This window comes from Emydura macquarii, unplaced genomic scaffold, assembly GCF_026122565.2.
Source record: "Emydura macquarii macquarii isolate MOO-44397 ecotype Brisbane River unplaced genomic scaffold, CSIRO-AGI_Emac_v2 contig_431, whole genome shotgun sequence".
NCBI classification, from domain to species: domain Eukaryota; kingdom Metazoa; phylum Chordata; order Testudines; family Chelidae; genus Emydura; species Emydura macquarii.
The window spans coordinates 15,217,341-15,240,981 of NW_027130568.1; the positions used below are offsets into that span (position 1 = coordinate 15,217,341).

Here is a 23,641-nt window from a genome sequence, read left to right on the forward strand (position 1 = left end):
TGTACTGAGAAATAAAGAACGTGTATTCTGTTAGCTCCCAGATTCTTTTCTTCTCTCTGAATGTTCTGATTTTATGATGGGGGCCTAGGTACCTCTCCACTGACCAAAGCAAGAAGGCATATATCCCTGGGGATCTCTGCTATCCCAGGCAGAGGCTCTGAAAGGAGGGCATTGGTCAGGGAAACTGAATAGTTATAACCTGGCTTTTATCCTTTAGAGTTCTACTTCCCTCACACCAGCTTGTGCTCCAGTGTTTGCCACACACATCTTGGGACCAGCAGGGTGGGCCACACACATCTTGCATCTGGGAGAAGTGAAACAGCTGTGTCTTGAAAGAATGAGGCTAATGTAGCTTTCCGATTCGGCCACCAGATTAATGTGGTGCATTCAGGTCTCTTCCCAGGACACTGAGGACAGAGTCTACTGGGCTGCAGTCTTGGCTGGCTCAGTTACATATATCTATGTAAAGAAAGAGAGTGTGAGGGAAAGATTGGGAAATCAAATCTCATCTCCCATAAAGCAACACACAACGAATGCCTGCCAAACCACCCAGATGGCTCAAGACCCAGGTACTTTGATAGGACAGTGGGAAAGAAGACTGTTTTCCTACCTTCCTGCCTTATTGTACTAGACCATGTGAATTTGTAGAAAGGGTCTGTGAAATTAATTATACTGTGAGTGCTTGGTAACCAATGAATTGTAAATTACATTATTAAAACAGCATCAGAGAACTGACTGATCTATTATTCTTTAGGGAATAAATGAAGATAAGAGCTTTTTATGTATTACAGGTCTTTCTAGCCACCATACAGCAAGCTTTGATAGGAAAAATATTGTAGTATTTTAATTTCTATATAAGTTGCAAGTTAAACAATATTGTTTTGTTTCAAAACCCATCATGTATTTTTGTGTATGTCAGACTAGATATATATAATGTATTTATATGTGTGTGCATATACTGTTCATGATGGTTCAGTACATCTATCTATATCTATCTATCTTATTCTAGAAGATTTTGGAGGAAAGTTGTGTTGAGCAGCTTTTCTACTCCAATGTCTTGTAAAATAAATTAAATAAATACTAAGAAATATCACCTCCTTCCATAGATGTGTATATACATATATAATGTAACTAATAAGATTCATGTCTATCATCAGCTTAATCACTTTGCTTAAATATTATGTTCCTTACCCCTACCTTTGTCTTTTTATATTGCAGGGTTTGTGAATCAGGGACTGTGTGTTTGTACAGTGCCCTGCAAAATGGGGCCCCAATCTTGACTGGGGATTTTGGGTGAGACTGTAATACAAATAATAATGAACAAAAGTAACCCTCCAAGACAGCATGGTCATGGCTGGGAAAACACTGATAGGCTGCTTTCCTTTGTGAGACACCTGCCCCAATGCATGCTTCTCTCCCCCAACATTCCTCCCCAGCTCATGTCCCCCTTCACACTCCTCTTACGAAACGCCCAGTTGCTCATGGGCATCTCTGTACATGAGAGCTGGTTCCCACTGTTGTACTACTAACCCACCAAAAATGCATGCCACCTCAAAAATGCTAGCTTTCTCTGTACCTCCTTCTATGCACTCCCCAATGACACATGATGTGGTGGACCTTTTCACTCATTACCTCCAGAAGAGAGATTGCTGGATGCCACCTACAATCCATTTTTCCAAAGTGAAGCAGTGTGTGTGGCTGCGTGTGAAGTCATGTGATTTCCTCAACACTATTATTGAAGAAAAGAAGCGAGCTGGGGAAACCAGTGAAATTTCCCCTCCAACTCTCCTTACGCTCACTCACTGAAGTGAGGTGGGAAAGGATATGCTGCATACTACCATGGAGAGGAGAAGCAGCAGGTGGGAGCTTTCCATCCTTATCTATTCAAGGCAGAGCTGTATTTTCATATAGGTTTTGTACAGCACCTAACACAATGGAGCCCCAGGACCTATACGGCCCTCTGGGAGTTACCATAATATAAATATAGAATAATGACCATAATTCTTTCCCCAATGGAGCACAGAATCAGGATAAGACCAGCCTCAGCCTGATCCCTCCACCAAAGGGTTCCAGCAGGGAAGGTTTATCAGCCAAAAATTTGGTTTCCCCCAAATGCCAGAGATGGTTATTCTTTCACCAGAGACCTGAGAGCCTCAGTTTGAATTGAACACAAATAGCCTGAAAAATTATTGTGATATGAGTAAAGACCTGGTAAAAATATAAAATGGGCCTGCTTCTCCACTACATTATGGCATCAGAGACTTCACATTGGTATAAAAACAGTGTTACAGAATGGAGGAACCAGTCCATTTTTTAAAGATAAATTATTTTTAAAAAGTGAAAAAACAATATTTTGGAGGATTTAATGCACCAGTAACAGCTATGTTAGTTCTAGTTAGCAATACAAAGCAGTAGCTCTGCCTGTGCCATCACTGATCAAATCCAAATAAGACTATAACCCTCTTACAAGTCAACTACTCAGACAATTCTTCCATGTATGGGTGCAGTGCATTCCTAAATTCAAAAGAGGGCAGCATTTTACTTATGCTGCATAAAATAAAGAAGAATCCAAGTGTCTAGAAAGAAGAATGTCATAACTGAAAAATCCCCAGTTATGAAATACACACATGTTCTGAAAGATTAAATTTAATGTACAAAGAATTTGTTCCTAGAACTGTATATTTATATATAAATGTTTTTAATTGATCATTGATATTACCAAATGTAACACTTCATTTTCAAGGGAATAATTGTATATTTTCTCCTTGTTCTACAGCCATAACTCTCATGATAATGCGCACTTATTATGATGACTATGCATACAAATCTAGCATTGCCTTAGAATAGTCAAATGAAGAAGGGACTGAAATACAAAAAGTAGACATATTTGAAAGAAATGTTAAACTGTACTAAAAAAAATCAAGGCCCTAGTTCAACAATGTTCTTGAATACATGCCTAAATTTAAGCATGCAGTCAGTCCCATTGACTTAGTTAGGCATATGCTTAAGAAACTTGCTGAGTCAGGGCCAGAGTCTATTTTTGATATTTATTTTATCCTTCTTTCTCTCCTGGAAAGTAGTTACCTCTGCACTATGGGCCTACGAATTGTACCACTTTCAACGGGAAGAAATCAGATGTGAGAAAAGGGAACAAAGTACAAATGCTAATTTAAAATAAAAACCTGAAATGGTTCGATGCAAAGCAAGTTCTTTGTGACCAGCCATCACTTGCTTTCTATTTGTGCAGGGTTTAGATGAATATTTACTGTGCCTTTTTAAAAATTGCATAGTGTTTACAAAGAAATAGTAAATTAGGGAACATGTATGTTTAAAGCGTGCACTGGATCTTAGAAAAACTAGGGTTTACAGAAGGCAGATACATTTCTCCCTGTTACCCCCTGTTTAATTTTTAATAGAATGTTGCTCTCCAGGAAAAATTGTTTTGTTAAGCACTGTATTTGCTTCACTCAACCAGCCAGCTTGCTTGGAACGCTAAAGAACCTAGGACAATGCAAATACCCATTTTACTGTTCTGCTTATATCTACCAAATAACAGATGTTGTACTACTGAAGATGCACATCTGATGCATCTGAGAAGGGATTTCTAAAATATACACCCTAAACCAACAAGCTTTAACATTAAACATTGACTATGGAATAGAATCAAATCAGTATATCCATATGTTCTGGCAGCTCTGTTCATGAGTATAACTGCTAGGGATGTGTACCATGGTGCCTGAAATCAGGTGGGATTGGGATTCTTGTGTGACCTCAAACATGTGCAAAAGGATAGAGAACCTGGACGGATGGATTTGTAGCCTCAAGAAGTGAAACCTCATAATCTTTAGTACATAGTTACTGGAGAATCTCTGAAGGAATCTATGCAACCCAAGGATTCAATTGCTTGGTCCCTCTGGTAGATATTCCTGCTTTTCCCTCCAGTAAATGTCTGCACAATGTAGCTGTCCCTAGGGCGGAGCAACTTGAACGCCAGGGGTGAATCTAAAACAGCATCTCCAGGCAAACCTACAGGGATCTGGGGTCACCTCTGCAAATAAACCTCGCCTGATCTACTTTGAGTAGCCCACACAAATGGAAGTCTGAAAGATTAATTCATCCCTAATTATAATAAAACTAGTGTTTGCAAAGGCCAAAAGGTCTGCAATGATTTTTATGAAAATACTCAAGATACTCATTGAAGTTAATGAGTATTTTGCCACTGAATTCAGTTGGGAACAGGACAGAGTCCTAACTTTCCTGGTTTAGAATTTGCTGCTCCTTCAGTTGCCCTGAAATAAGAGTTCAAGCACTTTTATAAATGGATTGAAGGGTTGTCTAATTGTCTGTAAAATCTTCTAGTAATTTATATCCTCTATTGAATACTATTTTGTAACCTCTTCTAGCTGTTCTCGTCAGTGAATCATAACAGATATCCCTACTGCAAAAGCATAGTAGAGAAATATTTTCTCTTTGTCCCCCATGATTGAGGCACACATATTTCACTAAAGGATGTGCCACAGTAATCCTTTCTAAAATGATACCACTAGGTCCTTAAAATGCAGACTCCAAAAGATTATTTCTACTGCTTCCATTCCCTGGGGTGGAGTATGGTTTTCTTGCTAAAAGGATATCCCATTAGAGAATTTTTAAAAAATCATTGATACATTTATTTGAACATTACAAGAAGCGACACACTGGGAATGGATTCCAATGAACAATACTAATGGTTCTTTCTGTGGACAGCAAAGGGGCATTTAAAAGTTATGCAGTGTCTTGCTGCCAAATGTAAAATATTCAATATTAACTTTATAAGCTTATTGAATAAGCAATTAATAACACAATAATAATGTTGATGATAAATCTCCAGTCCTTACTCAGGCAAAGCTCTTATGTCCACCAATGGGAGTTGGTAAAGAGCAAAGAGTTTACAAAGCATTTAGTCTTGTCCGTGTAGACTGTCCTTTAGCTGAGACAGATATAATAAGATAGAGATATGGAAAGCACCACCAAAATGTCCATGAAGAATAAACCTTAACAAATGCTATCATCACTATTGAAAATGAAAAACAAAGACACTGATTTACATATCCCTTCCATTATCTCACACACACAGAGATTTGCACAAAATCATGTTTATCCCATTGGCCCCTTGATTTTAATATCAAGTTGTTTGTCTGATTCTGTCAGGTTAAGTACTGAGACACTTATAGAAAGAGAGGACATATGACTGGAAGGGATCTGTGAGTCATCAAGTTCAGTCCCCTGCTATCACACAAGCAACCTTTATTTATTTGGCTCCTCCTTACACTGATGTAAATCAGGAGTGACTTCAGAGAAATCAGTGGAGAGATACTGGTACAAGTTGAAGGAGAATTGTGCCCTGATTGCTTAGCTTTTTGTAATTGCATGTTCGGTGGGTCTGCTTATGTCATTTTTAATGTACACATTTTCTTTGTATCTTTTCTGTAGGAGAACTAGATAGAGAGCACAAAAACAACAAAATTGAGTTTTAACACACTAGCTAAATAAGACTAGCTCATTGTGAAGCCTTTAGTTGTCTATGACTGTTATGATAATAAATGTTGTTGAGCTCTGGTTATTACATTCACAGCTCTGTACTAACTGCTCTCCACCACTTTCCCATTCTCTCACACTAGCAACACCCTAAACACCTGTTCAAATAATATTACTATTACCTTGTGTTGACACCAAGTCCACCCTTTCCTTTCATATAATACAAGCTCCTGGTGAACTGTAAATTGAAAGCTAGTGGTAGCAGAAGCTGCTTGTTTACCTGGTTCCAGTTTGTTGCCACAGACACTTTTAGCCAGAGTTGAACAAAGATCAGTTTGACATCCTTGTTAAGCAGGATTTGCCCCCCACTCCACCCATGAAAGTTAACCAGTTGCTATTCAACTTCGAGTTCTACAGGTGTTCCATCACGCCTGTCTGAAAGAAAACAAAATACAGTTTGTTTCAATATGGATATTGCCCTAGCAGGATAAAGACAACCTTACCCTGCAATATAGACACAAGCATTTGTTGTAATATTTCAGTGAATCCAAGCAAACAGAGAATGATACCTCTGGTTATATTTAGCATTCAAGCTTAACACAGTGAAACAATTCCAAGCAACCTAATTTAACAAACATCTGATCCTACCACTGAGTTACTGGCCAAACTCCTGTTGACTTCAATAGGAGCAGAATCAAGCCCTAAATGGCTCTTTAGAAGGGAAACAGAATCTTACAACTTTAAAAATGTTTGTTATCTGCATTATTGGCCACATTTCCAAAGGAGTGTCATTGAAATGCACACACTTCCCCATACATCTAAATTAGGCACATCAATACCAAGTGCAAACACTCCGGTTGAGGTTTGGATGCACGCATAGCAGCATGCAAACACAACTGCCAACTTACACATGTGTTTGCACATATAAATATGGGTGCCCACATCTGTGCATGCTTATTTGAAAAGCAATGCTTTTTAAAGGGTCTAATCAGAAAGGCCCATTGAAGTCAACTGCATAGAAAAGTAGCTAATAGGACTCAGATTATATCATCTATTTGTTTTACATTTCTTCTTGCCACAGCCCATCAGAGGAGCCACCACAGCTGCATGTAAAATCTGACCAAGAATTAACTATCATAGTTTTAGATTAATAGATAAAAATAAATAAAAGTCCAAATCCTGATATTTTATTCAAACAGAACTTTGTGACTCAAATGGGAGTTACACTTGAGCAAGGAATGCGTCTCAGATTCTGATCTTAATTTATCAGTGTAAATCCAGAATCACATAATTGACTTTAATGGAGTAATACAGTTTTAAATGGTGAAACAGAGATTAGAATCTGGGCCTGAGCAAGAAAAGAAGGATTTTGCTCATACTTTATAGAACCCGTCATTTCATTACTCCATGTATGGATTTCCCATTTAATGGCTGATTTCAAATCCCACTGAAGTCAATGGTAAGACTCCTACTGACCTCAATAGGCTTTGAAACAGGCTCTGAGGCTCAGATTCTTTAAGGTATTTAGGTACCTAAGTGCCACTGAACACAATGGGAGTTAGGTGCCTAAATAACTTTGGACTCTGTAGGCATTCCAAAGCATGAAGGAACTGCAGAATCAGGTATCTTGGAAACTAATTTTTTCACACAAAACATTATAAGTAGTTTGTCCATTTCAATAATTAAAACAATGCAGGACTTAACATTCTATTTCACTTTAAAAAGAGGCTTACTATATCAGCGTTCTCTCTAACCAGGGTCAGCTGTAATTAAAATAATTTTCCTTATACTTGGCTGTAAAAAAATGTTCCTGCATTCATGGGAAAGTGTGTACTATACTGGTGCTTGCCAGTTTGGCAGAGATTTATATATTGGCTATAAAAATTTCCTCTGGGCTGCAACTTATACAAAATTGTTACCCAGGCAGGAAGTATATTTTATTAATTATTTATTTTGTTGCATCTGTTAAAGAAACTTCATACTAAATTATGAAAATGCAAAACAAAATGTAGATGTATCATGATCAGATGTTTTGTTGTAGTCAAAAACAACTTTCAAATGCTTGCAATGCTAACAGCTTGTTGATGTAGAGGGTAGGACCTCTTGAATTGATCAGCTGAATTTTAAATGTTTGAAAATAGACATAAGCATGTATAGCAACTTCTTCATTGTTTTTATTATGCTCATCTATAGCAAATGATGAAGTCCCTAAGAGGTTAACACAAACAACATAAACCTAGAAGACGGACTGTTTAAACTGGGTAAGTGAGGCACAACAGTCTTACAACATCTCTACTATTGTAGACATTTGTGTCTGAAGGAGTTTATCTCCCTCAGCTCAGCTTTTCTTCCTTCGTGATCTTGCAAAGAGGTATAAGGTCCTATTATTTATATGGGCTACTCAAGTGTAAGGAACTGGAAACTATTAAATTTCCCTTACAGTTTCTTACATATCCTTCCATTTAGGTGGAACTGCTAACCACCCCACTGAAAAAGAAAGGGGCATGGCCCCTAACATCAGTGTCTTCTCTAATATCTGAAGATGCATGGAGTCATCAACATGGAGGTCCTGTGTCTGCGCACTGATTCCTGGCCCCTCTCTGGCCAAATTAGTTCCATACCACCATAGTTCCTGAAAGATCCAGTCCAGTGGGCTTCCCCGCTAGCCCCAGAATCCCCATCCCCATCACAAATTGGAGAAAGGAAGTGAGCTGACACTGATACAGTCATTAACTTACCTACTAACAGGGCTGGGGAGTGTGATGCTGCCTTCATGGCCATTTCCTCTGCAAGCTTTCTACATGTGACGCTCAGCCTCCAATTAGCCCTTGCATAGGGGCTTCAGCAGGGCCGAAGGGAAAGATGATGATGTGAATGCAGCACTCTGCCCTTCTGTTCCCTTGAGGCCAGGGTCTGCTATATCCTTGTATCCTCTGTTTGCGGAAGCATAGGGTTCAAATTCTAGCCTGTAATCTTGCCCTTCTGACATCAGTATGTTTACACATGATGTCACAAATGCAGCTCAATGACTCCACTGCCAGTAAGCGCAGAACAAGACCCTCTCAAGAGGGGAAAAAAGTTCTGAAGAAAAGGACATGAAAAGTTAAATGTCGGTCTGATACATTTAAAAGTTTCCTCCTCTTTAATGTTTGCTGAGGAGCTCTTCCAATCTGCTGAATACAGAGAGTGATATTTATTTTTAAAAAGCACAAATACATATTTAGATGATAGACTGTACAGTCTCTGAATGAAGTGGTAGCCTGTTGAATAAATAATACACTTTTTAAAAGTCTAAATATGAATTTACAAGATACAGTGTAATAGCTTCAAAGGAGCCATTGATCTATGGAGTACATAATATGCATGTTAGAAGTCACTGAAATACTTATTTACATGACATGCTGCTCACAAGGAACCATTACGGCCTTTAAGTAAATGGTATGCATTGTACAAATTGTCTAAGCATTTCTTTTATCAGAAACTGGTGTATCGTGTCAGCTGATAAACACATTCTTTTTTGAAAAAAACAAACCCAAGGCTAAAAGGAGGTAAAATCAGAAAAACATGGCAAAGGGTGTTTCCAGCGTATCAAAGCAAGGAAATTTAGGGTAAGTCTACAGTGCAATTAGACACCCGCAGATGGCCCAGGCTAGCTGACTTGGGCTCATGGGGCTTGGGCTAAGGAGCTGTTTAACTGTGGTGTAGATGTTCAGGCTTGGGCTGGAGTCTGGGCTCTAGAACCCTGCAGGTGGGAGGGACCCAGAGTTCATCTGAAGCCCAAGCCTGAACATCTACACTGCAATTAAACAGCCTGGTGAGCCTGACTCAGCTAGCAAAGGACAGCCGTGGGTTTTTAATTACTGTATAGACATACCCACAGAGGCAAGAGTCTAGGCTCTGCCCCCTGGCCTACACTAGTTCTGCCACCATTGTTAGGACAGGTGCTAGACCACCAATGCTAGCATGGCTAGTATTTCTCAGTGTACACAAGCTCTGTGGCCCATATCTCCCTCCCCCCCCCCCCCCATGCCAAAAAGTGCAAATGGTAACACACTAATACCAGCCAACCCTTCACCCCTCAGCTTTGTAAAAAGTTACCATAGAGTTATTTATCCTCCCTGCTGATGTGTTTATCCTCTCCCTGTGTATGGGCAGACAGTAGGGCTACAAAAACCACTGAGGGTTAGGATCCATGCAGCAATACCCTGCCTCTGCCAAACCTGGCCAGCTGTAAAGAGGGGGCATCTGCCAGGTGCCGCCTTCCACATTGTCCCCTAGCTGTGGCAACACAGTTGGATGGTAACTTTGCTGCCATTGGCTGAATGGCACATTCTTGCACTCTGTGACACCTCTGATGGGGAAAGTATTAACCCGCAACAGGTAGGACCCTACCCAAAGCCCATTAAGGTCAATGGAACTCTTTTCATTGACTTTGATATGCTTTGGATAAGGGGCTGTAATTTTTTGTGTATATGAGCATACCATTTTGTGAAGTTCGTTCCCAGGACAATGCCCCTTTCTGTGTGTTCTGTTCACTGCATGGATCTGTTGGGGAAGGGATTTAGCTAGTTATATAGGGGAGTGGGGGAAAAGGAGCAAAGGGGCAAAGCAGCCTTTTCCCTAAAACTACTTTTTCTCTGGTTTTACTCTACTTGGCACTAGATTGGGTGAATGATGCTAAGCACAAGGGCTTTTGTCCTTAAAGCACCCTGTTGTGCCTAGGTACTGCAGGGTCTAAGAACAGCATCACAGATTCTAAATGTATAATATCTCCTATGTATGTATGTATCTCCTATTTGTGTTGTTGGCAGAACAGACTTCTGTACGCACTGCACAACATAAGGGCAACAGTAAGAGTTAAGGATGCAATGTCTACTGCAAGCAACAGTCTTGCCTTTTGTGCATTTAGGAGAGATCTATAACGTTAATATGTCTTGTGGTTTTATTACAGTGTGGATCTGCTCAGTGTAAGATGAAAGCATAAATTAGGGAGGCATCATTTTATATAGAAAAATACATTTGTGAAGCTTTTCCAATTAAATGGACCAAACAGTGTTGTTTCACCAGTGTAAATCTAGAGTATCACCATTAATTTACATCAGACATAAATTTAGCCCAATGTGTTTTTGGACTATACTATATAAGATGTTTAATATTGCTTTGGAAATAATGTAGGTAACAGTGTTTGCATTCCTATAGAACAAGCCATGAGATGGTATTTCAGCTAAAACAACTATATTAATACCATGATTTCTTTTTTTATATCATAAATATTTAAAGTTTAAATGCACACAGCTATTCATTCATTCAAAAAGAAATAGTAAACTAATATCTCACATTTACATAATGCTTTTCATTCTATGATCTCAAAGTAACATCTAGTTAATTAATCTAGAATTCGAACACAATTGTAAGGTAGCTATGGAATATATTACAATCCCTTCTCCTACAGTTGAAATACACCAACAGTTTAACGGCATCACCACACAACCCGTTAGGAAGTGAAAACAAATGCCATTTCTCTGAAATGGCAGAGAAAAATTAATAAATAGAATGAATTTGGCTATAACACTGCAGGAAACACTGCTATGCTTATGAAATTGAAAGGGGATCCTTAATGACTGCAAGTGATCAGAAATTCAATATTGCACCTTAGCTAAAACATACATAGTGTATGCATATCTATTAATCATTGACATTCAATGGATATTATACCAGTTAAGGATAGAAAAGACCTATTCAGTCACCTCATCTATTCCCCTTCCAATGCATTTTCTAGCCCCTTGTCTAATGTAGTTTTTAATGTCTCAAGCAATGGAACGCTCATGACTTCCTTTAAGAATCCATTCTGGAATCAATTAACTGAGCCTGATAATCAGCCTACATTTTCCTAAAGTTAATTTCCTCCCCATCTGAAACTTTTGTCTCATAGCAAGATGAATTAAATAATAATACTTAATATTTTTTGTCCGTTTCTCCCAATGTGCTTTACAAAGATAAGTACACATCATTAACTGCATATTACATATGGAAAACTGAAACACAGAGAGGTTAGCCAGTAACTTGCTCATGAGCTGGGAACAGAATTCAGGTCTCCCAATTCCTAATCTGATAGCCACTCCACCGGTCAACCATAACTTTTGTCAATGAAATGGCTCCCTTTGAGGACTGATTTTGGTATTAACAATAAATCAAAGACGTTTTGGAACAGATTTTTTTTTTAATTCAATAAATCTTCATGTCATGTGGAGCAAGTGAAACTATGTATAGGGTTAACTAAGTTATTTTGTAAGAAGATGAAAGTGGTGACATAAAGTTTATAAGTAAAAATAACAGTAGTTAGGTATGATGCTCATAATCCATAAACAAGCTGTTAAGTGTTCCTTGTTGACAGTTTCACACATAGAATAAAAAAATAAACCAAGAATAGCATTTACTATGTGTGGAATATTTTTCCTTTTTAATGTTACATTGAAGCCTTTAAATCTGTCAAGGATATTTATATAACAACACAAGTTTTCTCATAATGTTTTAAAAGAATTTAATTTTCTAAATGATCTAAATTGTTGCATTGTAACATTTTTAAAAACTTGCTCCACTGAAATCCAAGGGAATTTGCCTTAACCTCAGTGGCACTTGAATTTGATACCTAGAGTGCATTCTAGATTGTTAAATAGATGCAGAGGGTATGGATTCCAGCAGGAGCTCTCCCAATAATCTCTTTATTTGTGCAAACACTACAAAATGGTTTAATATTTTTAAGGCAGCACATTTTGCTTTTTCTTTTCTACTACCCCAATATAGCAGAATAATGTAAACTGGCAACAGCAGGTATAAACAAAAAGTATTACTGAAAATGAAATCTGGTTGACTTCTGGGGAAAAAAAAAATCACACAAAGTATGTCCAGCTATGTAAGATAAAATTTTATCAAACAACTACAAAGAATCCAACAAAAGAGCCCTGTGTCGTCCCCCCCCCCGCTGAATTCAGTTTAAACATTGGGAAGGTAAAGGTTTTTTTAAATTTTCTTTTCTCTGTAACACGCAAAAATCAGACTTCAGTACAAAATTCTAGTAGTAGTGTTTTTATTACTCTCATTGCATTATTTGAAGAAAACAGCATTAAATGTCTCTATTTCAGAAAAATGTTACTTGATTTTACAAGAATTTATATTTAGTTTATTAAACTAACACTATTACAACCTCAAAGGTGGGAATATAGGAAGTTTCAGGACCTGTTTCTCTCTTAAACCAGTTTTACACATATGAAACTCCATTGACTTTAATGGATTTTCAGTGGTGTGTTTGTAGATTAATGTTAGCTATTTTTTTAGCTTGTTTGATCTTAATACAATTATTTTGATTAAAAAATGTTCAACTTCTTAACATTTTACCACTTTAGTTGATAGCTAACAACCACAGTAATTCATTTCCTCAGAAATATTTAACATAATAAAGAGTCCCTTGTGCCCTAACACTTTTGACACTTGTATAATCTAAAACAAATCCTCTCACTTTTTAAATCAAACGGACCATGTTACACACAGTTGGCTAACTATTTACAAAGCACCCAATTAAATCCTGCTTAATTCTCCCACTCTCTGAAAATCCCACCTCATTGGTGCGTGGACTACTGATCACACAAACTGCGTAACTTTCTCATAGCTTGGACATTACTTTACAGACTGTAAAACTTTATTGTACAAAAGACTGCTATAAAATGAACTCAACCATTAAGCAACATGTATAAGAGAAGCAATTGTATAAATTTAGAGGATTGAAGAAATAAGCAGAAGAATCACAGTACAAAGACACATAAATCTAGTTTAATGTTCACATGTAGAATTTACACATCACAGAGATTAAACAGAATTTTAATGGTAATATAGCTGCAATGAAATGAAAGTCATTTTGTATTAGAAAAATAAACTTGATGTAGTTATCCTATTTTTGGTCTACTTAAGTTCATTTTAAGATGGATTTACATCACTGATCATAATGACTTTGCTTGTGTGCTTTTCCACAATCGCATATCAATATTCTTTGGACGAAACAGTAACTGTTCATTTGTTAATGGTTTGCCCTTTGGTTGCAAGCAGAGAACTGTTTTCACGTTTTAACTGTAATATGCTATACGAATGAAGGTTTGTGACAATAAACCTTTTGGTGTTAAACGAAGTTCCACAGTAAGTTTCTTGATTTTGATGCAACAGCAGATTTTATAAAAGCTGATTAAAGACCTAAAGCATTGCCTTCATATGAAAAAAGTAGATAGAATTTGTTTTTCTAATCTCAGTAAAAAACACTCTTAACGCTACTTGTATATAATGCAATAAAAACCCTTGTGCCTAACTGACAAAAGTGTAGTTTCAAAATGTATAATACAATTACCAACATTTTAATCTAGAGTGAAGAAAACACATTTGTATGAATTCAGAACAAGTTTATTTGCAATTAAACATCTCATGCAATCATGCAGGACCACTAGCTATAGCTGTCACTTCCGAGTCTAAAAAGACAATGGGCAAAAACCTTAACAGTCAAGATATTTTCATATTTTAGCAGCTCTGTACTTGAGCTGTAAATAATTTTCAAAAGAAATATTCCCACAGATTAAAAAAAACATACACACCTTTATAATATTTACAAAAAATATTTAATTAAAAATATTTTATAATTACAGTAGTCTATTAAAGCATATACTTTTCTCACTTACACTTATAGAACATCTCTATATATACATAGTATGAAATGTCACTCATTTATCTATACAATATGTAACATTCCTGCAGGGAGAAGAAAGTTCCCTGGGCTCCAATAAAATCATCTATTTTAAACAATAGATGTCAAATATATCTACAATGCTCTGGTAGATTAATAAAGCTTCAAAATTCAGCTGCTCGGTCCCTTACAGTTATACTTCTAAAGTCTGATTTACTCTTGATCTTCTATCCAACAGAAGAGTTACACTTTTCTGCTTAAGCTTGAAGTCTCCTCCCACCAAAATAAACATACAATTCACATCTGATATAAAATGCACAGAAAAAAAAAGACACGTTTAAAATGCTATGAATGTGCAAAACGGTGAAAGGTTCTTTCTCAGAATGAAGCATGGAAATGACTCTGGGGTTGAATGATTTTTTCCTCTCATCTGATGGCAGATATTTCTTTTCCCCCTCCCCTCTCTAATGTGTCTTTCTCTGCTCCTCTGGCTCTGGATCTGCCTGCTGCACACCTGTGGAAGAGGAATGAATAGAGGGGGTGTGTGAACGGTTTTGCTCCAGACTGAGTGGCGCCACCAACAAAACACAAGACATGCTTGATCAACAACCCAAAACAAACCAGGTCAAACAACAACCACAGCTCCCATGCTAGGCCAAACAGAGGGATACACAGCTGCAAGTCCCAGCCATGAGCGCGTGAGCCTAGGTTTAAGAATAAAGAAAAATAAAATAAACCAACAACAGTATTAATGAAAGAGGCTCCCTGCAAACCTTGTTCGCTCAGTCCAGACCCCGTTTCTGTACTCCAGATGAAACAGAAACGAAAGACAGTCTCAATGCTAGGAAAAGAGACGTCCTTTAGAAAAGAATGTAGGTGCACTCAGGTCAGAGGCACTAGTGCTTCTAGCATAATACATTATTCATGCCTTTAATGGAGAAGAAATTAACTCCTAAGGAATGCGCAACAGACTCCGGCCCATTTTTTTTAAAGAGCTAGCTGAAACATTTGTAGTGCAAAGGGCACTGGTGTTACAATACTACAGATGGCAGAGAGGCAGCCTGTACAGCTTCTCTAGCTGCCCAAGGATTAATTGAGACTCACCTTGAGAGTGCAGTTCAACGGCACAGAATACTGTCCCCCTGCTTGTTAACGGCGCCAGCCTGCACAACGACAAAACACCAGGTAAAAAAACAGAGTGCAAATCATTAGCTCGGCCAACGTTGTGCTTGCGTCTTGCTCACACAGGCAGACGCCAGCCAAGAGAGGTGACAAGCTCCACAATGGAGAACGCAAGCCACAAGGACCGCCAGCCCGGGCCAGCGAAGTGCTCAGCTCAGTGCAGCCGCTGGCAGGATGCAGGATCCTCTCTGCGTGACACCTCCTGGCCCCGACACAGGCAGCGATCCCCGGGCTGCTGAGTGTAACATTCCGAGCACACAGCCGGACTCGTCGCCCAGACACGCTGGCTGGGAAAGTCACAGGTTTCTTTCTGTTCCCCTCTCAGAAGCAAACGCCCTCTGCTGCTAAGGGTGGATCCCGGAGTAGAAAGATCCTTCCCCCACCCACCCAAAGGGCATTATATACAGCACTGACAGTTAAATGGGTACACTCCTCTTAAGTGTTTATATTAGCTACAGCCCCACTTTAGTGTGCACATAATCATTGCATATATTCCTGTGTGCACACAAAGACTAGACATACTCCTTTGAGTGGCTATAACTATACAGTAAGTGTGTGTGCGCGTATGTACACACACACACACACACACAAGCATATAGCACATATGCACCAATGTAAAGTGTGTGCATATGGAGACGTGCGTGTGTGTGATACAGTTATATATTTATACCATGCACACATTGCAGGGTTTATACAACGTAGGTATGCTGCACAGCGGATATATCTGCAGACTATGCACAGATCCTCCTCCCATTAAAGTCTCCCACTGGCTCCCGTGGAGCACGATCGGGTCTATAAGGCCGATCTTCGATTCACACGGTAGAAGAAACCCCCAGATATACTATGTAGCACGCACACACCTATAGGGAATATCTGCCGATGCCAGTCGTTGCAGAGACACAGGGAGTCTGGGGTACCCTGGCCACACACCCTTCCGGGAGTGGTGATCCCTGCATTCGCTAACTGGTGCCCACTATGCACACACGTTCCTGCCCAGCGTGGGCTAGCACGACCAGAGCAGCGCCTCGCGTTTCCCTGGCATAGCGCTTACCGGGTCGGTGTTGAGGGCTGTGAGCGGAGTCCTGGGGGTGGCTGCGGGACAGCTCCCTGGGTGCAGCGGGGGTGGCTGCTGTTGCTGCTGCCTGAGCAGAGCCGGGTGCGTCTCCAGAGCCAGCTGCAGGTCGAGGATGTAGTCGATGACATGCTGCAGGATCTCCACTTTGCTGACCCTCTTATTGGGCGGGATGGTGGGCACCAGCTTCCGGAGCCGGCTGTAACAGTCATTCATATCGCACTGCAGGCACAGCGACGCCGGCTCCTCGCCCGACGGGGCCCCCTTGCAGCCGTGTTCGGCCAGGCAGCGCAGAGCCAGCTGCCCGCCTCCGCCACCTCCTCCAGCGCCGCCGCCTCCTCCAGCGCCGCCGCAGCAACCAGCCTGTGCTTTCCTGCTGGGCGGGCGGACGGGACTGACCGCTTTCATGGTGCACAGGGAGAGATCCCCGCGGGCACCGACGCACGCCGCCTACTAACCGCCTGCAGTGCAACAAGAACAAGGGGCAGCGCTCAGCCAACGCAGCGATCCCTTCCTAACGCAATCAAGGGGCAGCCCGCGTCTCTGGATACCACCTCCGGGCTCTGCCACTTTGCGGGGATGCCGGAGCGTGCAAAGACAATCCCGCCACTCAGGCTAGTCATTCACTGCCCATCCCCTTCGCTCCCACTACAGCCCCAGCCGCCTCTGCTCACTCAGCCCAGCTAAAGCTTGCAGCAGGCAGGCAGCGCCGCCCTATATATAGATAGCGCGGGGTAGAGACAGGCGGGGCTCGCGCTGCCGGGGCCGGAGGGAAGGCGGCGCGCGGGGGAGGGGAAATGTGTGCAAAGGAGAGGGGAGGAGGGGGGTGCAGAGCGTCGCGCTTTAGCCAATCGGCGCCGCCTCCTCCCTCCATGGAACGCCTCTCTGGCCAATGGCGAGGACGCTCCATTCCGTCAATGCTGGGAGGTCTAGGGCTGGGGAGACGGCGGAACCCAAGGGAGGGGAGGGAGACGCGGGAGGAGGAGAGAGAAGTTCTTAGGAAGGAAGAACTGCGGGAATGCGAATGGAATTCACTCTCCTGCTGAATCCTGCCATTCCCATCGGCAGCACCCCCAGCATTCACCACTGTCTGTGTAGCAGTAGGCATCCCCCCTCCTCTGATCTATCCCTGAAGCTTCTTGCAAGGAGCAACGGGAGAGTGCTACTGTCATTTTACCTTACACTTTTTTTTTTTTTTTGCTTTCTATTTATTCTTCATTCAGTCTGCTTAATCACCACCAGCAAATATTTCTACCGCTGGGGGAGGTGGGGATGCTGTTTGCATTTCTAGCCTCGTTCGATGCATTTTTAAAAAACCTTTCACTGACACTCCCCCCTCCCTCCCCCCACACACACTTAGACACACGGAGTATTTTGAGGAAATTCAATACGTTGATTATTTAAAGAAAAAAATAATCTGAATTTGAATACAAAGGGGGGGGGAGCTAGGAGATCAAGAAAAGCAATCGTGGAACATTAAATTAGGGCACATAATCATTAAAAATTGATGGAGATTGAGTATTTAAAATTCCTCTATGACATATAATATTAATCCATTTTATGTAAAATTCATACCTGTAACTTAATTTGGTCCATTAATGCATCAGATCACGTATTAGTAAATGTACCATGTTTTAAATATGATGCTAGAAATGTCCAGAATTCTGTACTTCGAGACAGTACATTAAAATTAACAGGCACATACTCCAGAGTCTTGCTTAGGTCATCATGTAGTGGATTGCAGCCTTTTAATTTAATAATGCCTTGCTTAAACTTTCTATTAAGTTCTCATGAGGATTCAGAACCAGTGCAGGTGACCTGAACATTAAAGTAAGAAATAAAAGGCACAGTCCTGCAACTGATACACACAGTCCTTACTCATGTAAACTGTCTCAGTGATTTTAGTGGAACTATTTATGTGAGTACAAGATTACTTGAATGAGTAGGGGCTGCAGGACTGGGCCCTAAGGTTGAGAGTAAAATATAATAGAAGGAAAGGAATTCATAGGGAATGCATGTCCCCTCAACACCTAGTCACACAAAAAATACAGAGGGAAACTGTCAAGCCTAGAACTTAAATGGGAGGAGAGTTGGATCATCTTTCATAACAGTATAAAAAGGGCATAGTTACCTCTTTTCCACCCCTAAAAAGTACAATATAAGCCCCCAGTCCTGCAAAAACTCATGCACATGCTTGATTTTACACACCGTGACTACTGTTGACCACAGGGCTACTTACAGTGCATAAAATTAAGCACCTGTGAAAATCTTTGTAGAACTGGGGTCTAAATTAGAGTATACAGCTGATGACACTATGTTTGTCATGACATGGTCACTGTTTAGCTCACTAAGATCCTGATTCTGCTGTGCCTTCCACCGGTTTTATGCCATGAAACTCCATGAACTTTAGTGAAGTTACTCCTGATTTTCATCAGTGTGATAATTATATCAGGCCCTAATTTATGGTTATGCCTTGTCTATTCCCCAGACTCTTGATGAGATGGACAGACTTAATGTTTTTTAATTTAAAAAAAATAATCTATAGATAATGTTAAGTATGTGGACTAAAATCTTGCTGATCTGATCTTAATTAAAATCTCTGTGAAACTGGATACCCTATAGAATTTAATTGGTCTATTTGTACAGCATCAGAGCTGATCTGATCTCGCTGGAAATTTGTGGGAAATCCCAGTATGTAACCATTTCTCCTAGAGCTGATCCGATCTGAACAGATATATATACAAGAAACCCCAGCGGCATTATGGAAATCCCGTTGAGACAGATTTAGGTCCTAAGGATTAGTCAATATTTTTGGAAATCTATGTGCAACCTTGATATGTTACAGATCTATTTCTTCATCAGTCTGCTTCCATAACTCAGGAGCCAAATGGTAATCTATGGATTTTTGAGCATTGTCACAGTCTCATCTAAAATTGATGGGAAAATGTTATTTGTTCCCAGAGCTGAACTATCAATATAAATCTATTTTTAAAAAAATCCTGTCCCATAAATATTTGGGGACTTCCTCTGGCAACTTCCTTTAATATTAATGATACATGTCAGTCTGCCATGCATTAATGAGCAAATGGGCACTGGTTTCCTGTCAACAACTGGCCTGCTTCTGCTGTCATTGAAGTCATTGGGAATTTTGCCATTTACTTCAATGGGAATAGGGTTGGGTCCAATGTTTTTTTCTGTTTAGATTGGATGTGCCCCAGAAGCTAATTAAATTGCTCTAGTAGTGTATTGGAAACCTCAATCTGTTCGAAATCATTCATTGAGTTAAGCATCATGAAACTCTTTTATCCATTAAAACATACAAGAGAGGAGGCAGTAGCTGCTTTTCATTCCTTAGTCCTGTTAATAGCAATATTTTTCAAGATATGAATATATAGGCATTAACTGCTCCTGTTTTGAACCATACCAATTATGGATTTAAAAAACCCCACAAAACCTCTGGATATCTTTAAATGTGTGGTCCCTTCCAGGTTGGCTGGCGGAGTTCACCTCTGTTGGTTGACTCAGAGACCCTTTGTGGATTAGAGACCCAAGATCCCAGTGTTACCAACTCTTGCCATATTACTGTGAATCTCACAAATGTTGTGCTTCAAATGATCACCTTATCTGAGAATGTCTCAGTTCAAGGCAGATCATTAATGCTAAATAAAACAGTTTCTTTTGTTTTCAATATAAAAACAAAACAAATTTAAAATGAAAACATCATTACCGGCTAACCTTCCTCGAGTGAATGGTGCCATTGAGATCAATGAGACTGCTCTCACGAGTAAAGCAAACTGAATTTGGCCACACATTTCTGAATATGTGAATGTATGATTCACTCCAACAGAAAAATAAACCCTTCCATTGACAGTGTATCTGGGTCATGGCTCTTCAGGACCTGATACAGTGGTAAGGAACAGTTACAATTCTTCCAAGAGCAGAATGAATGAGACATTTCCACTGGGATTCACAGGTCTTTTGTACACAATACTATGTCATTGAATCAATTGCTGGATTGTATTGTGACGTGTTATTTAAAATATTTGCAGCATATATAAAATATTTTAAAAACCCCACATTTATGCATGCAGTGTGCAGTAACAGTTAAATAATTTAAGCCATTTACATTTTTTAAACAGAGAAAAAACTTTATAGACACACAGTGAGTACTGTCTGCACTCAAGATGCTGTGGGATATAGTTTTTGAAAATCAGGTACTTCTTACTTAAGAATATTTAAAGGTGGCTTAGTTAAGTGCTCCAATTTTTTCTGGACACACTGTCTCTGAACAGCTCAGTGAAATCCAAAACATTGTGTAGAATTATTTTTCATAAGGCTGATAACTGGCATAATGAGTTTTATCCTGATGCATGCCCAGTCTTGCAAGGAGCCGAGCATCTCCTGCATAAGGTACTGAGAACCTTTAGTTCCACTGACTTCAGTGGGGCCCGATGATACTGAATGGTTTATGGTTTATCAGAAAAACAGCAACTGATCCCTCAGTGGTGCTATTACTGTATATTATTGCTATCATTTAAATGGCAATAATGTTGGTTATTTCACTTCAATTAAAACATCTAGTTAGTTGTGATGCCGTTTATAAAGGCACCACAGTTATTGTGCTCCCTCCCACTCCCCAGCTAATCTCCTCCTGGCAGCAAAGGTGACTCCTTTGGATACTGAGGTAAAATGAAAAAATAGGGTGGGGGGGAATGAAAAAAGTGATTACTGGATGATTATTCCTTCTTGCATATATCCACTTGGATCCCCATGTTGTTTGGTGGTAAGAATGACGTGCTGCCCCTTAGACTCACAGGGTGAAGATCCATAGAATCAAAAGGAGGGCAACATATTGTTCACCCACTTCTCCAATTCCTAAGAGTCAGGTAGAATTCATCCTTTTTCTGGATACTGCTCTGCCATCCTTGCCAGAGAGAAGACTCATCCTGAGGGCTCAGCAAACTACTTCTTATGAGCAAGCCTTTTGCTGGTGGAATGGACCAGGTTGCATCAAATGGCAGATATTTTTTAAAAAATGAGTTGGAGAAGAAAGCTCTGGAACACCCTCTCTCCAGCAAGTTTTTCCACCTCCAGATGCCACTTTAAATTACACAACTTAAAGCCTGCTATTACTGTAGTTCATATGTATGTTTCAGGAACAAAATATAAACATATTCAGCAAATTCACTTAAGGAAAGTTTGTTTTCTTCTTCCCTGTTTATGGTCATAAGAAAGTTTTGTTTAATGGGAAAACAAATAAATAGGTTTCCAAGTCCTGCATCTCTGTTCTTTGTAGTACCCTCCCTTACCCCTTGCCTTCTGCATGAAGTTTATCACAGAATAAAGAGGGGAAAATTGTGAGAACCCCTTTTGTTAGAATATTGGCAACAAATACCTACTGTTTCCTACCACCCATTCTACTGGTGAGTTCATATCAACATAAAATAATATGCTTATTCCACTTGCCCAAGACATAATAAAAGGACTATATAACCTTGCTTTATAACAGCTTTCATATATTATATTATATTTCCATTTGAAAGTAGTACAACACTTAAGAGTCAACAAACAGATTTTTTGGATGTTGAGGTATTTATTCAATTTAAAGCATCTTTCCTTATCACATCAGAGGTGTCAGTATACTTATACAGTATAGAGCCATACACCTTGTCATATGTTTTTCCTTCAGTTTCTGTCCTCTGCAAGTAGGTAAAGAATATGTACAATAAGGGGGACCATTTCAGTGAGCAGAAGAGGTAGGGAAGGTTCCTCCACAGCTTGATATGTGGACAGGCACCTTTTTAAAAAATAGTTGGGGCTGGCAGTGCCGCCTATTATTAAGGTTACCTGATACTCCCCATTATAAGACGCCGTTTACAGTTGCTTACAATTTTGCCAAACTACAACTATTTGGGCTGAAATTTAGCATGCTGGGTGCCTGCCTCAGGGTGAATTTTTGGGGAAAATTTTGGATATACATTGAAACAACTAAAAAAGCTGATTCCATCTGAGCTGATGGGATGGAGAAGAGAAAAAAATTGTAGTAGGAGTAGTATATTTTATTCCTCCTTCTAGTTTCTTCTCTCCTTTCCTTTTTTCTTTTCCCATCCTCTTTTGTCCTTTCATGTTGTGACAGAAAGAGCACTAGTCTAATAATTGCACAGGAATTGGTTTGGGATGTCCATGATTTTTTTAACCAACACTATTTTGTACACATTGCCTTAAATATTGTAGAACAGGAGGCATCAGAATATTTTTTTTGAGAAAATGTACAGAAAACAAATCCTTCTAAATGTCAGATATAACATTTCAAGGTGCATATTTTGGGAATTCAATTTAATTAAAGGGGAGAAGAAAGGAATTTAAGAGAATAGCTGAGTATTCCTAGCAACTTTTGTAAGAATGATATACAAAATTCTAATACATAGTAGCAAACTGAAGTTGAAGGCCCAAATTTAACTTTTATTTTAATTCTTGTAGGTTCAGACCAGACCCATGTGCTATATCATGCCATTGGATTTAAAACAGATCTCTTTAGCAAACTTACAGGAAGATCTTCTTGTAAACCGATCATATGGTAACTCATATTATTTTCATATGTTTGTTATCGGTTTGCATTAAGTGTTATTTAATTCACCCTATAGGGAGAATCAGTAAATAGTCCTAAATTAAATAAGTATCTGGATGTGTACATATTCTTCTGTGTATGCTATAGCTACACCAAGAGTATTGAAATCTATTTTCGTGGGACAGGTACAGCTTCATCAGTAAAGGCAACCAACTACAAGCGGCAAAAAATCTGCAGAAATAAAAATAATACTTAGCATTTCTATACCATTTTACTTTTCAAAACTCTCTGCTAGCGTTAACTTTTTAATTAATTTGTTCTCTTTGAGTATTTTACTGTTTTCTCCAGAATCTCAACTTTTCCCCCTCCTTAAAGGAAGCTTCTATCTTTACTTGACTGTGAAGATAGGGTCCTCAAGGCAGGCAGTATGTATATTACACGCTGTGATTTGAATGAAGTGCACAATGTTCTTTAGCTATTGTTATGAACTTGCTCTCCGTGCATCTTTATGTTTGTGTTTCAACAACCCACTTTCACATGTCACCAGCCTCTTCTATTTTTCCTGCAACAGTTGGTGACAAGA

At 39.5% G+C, this 23,641-nt stretch overlaps 1 protein-coding gene across 1 annotated transcript; it reads right to left on the reverse strand.

Annotated features, from left to right (window-relative positions):
- Positions 1-13,937: 13,937 nt before the first annotated feature.
- ID4 (inhibitor of DNA binding 4) lies at positions 13,938-17,246 on the reverse strand. Its single transcript, XM_067537591.1, has 3 exons — positions 16,470-17,246; positions 15,341-15,399; positions 13,938-14,750 (listed from the first exon to the last, which is right to left on the reverse strand). Exons 1-2 carry the CDS (start codon positions 16,896-16,898, stop codon positions 15,355-15,357), a joined length of 474 nt encoding a protein of 157 aa, XP_067393692.1. The 5' UTR covers positions 16,899-17,246; the 3' UTR covers positions 13,938-14,750; positions 15,341-15,354.
- Positions 17,247-23,641: the final 6,395 nt, after the last annotated feature.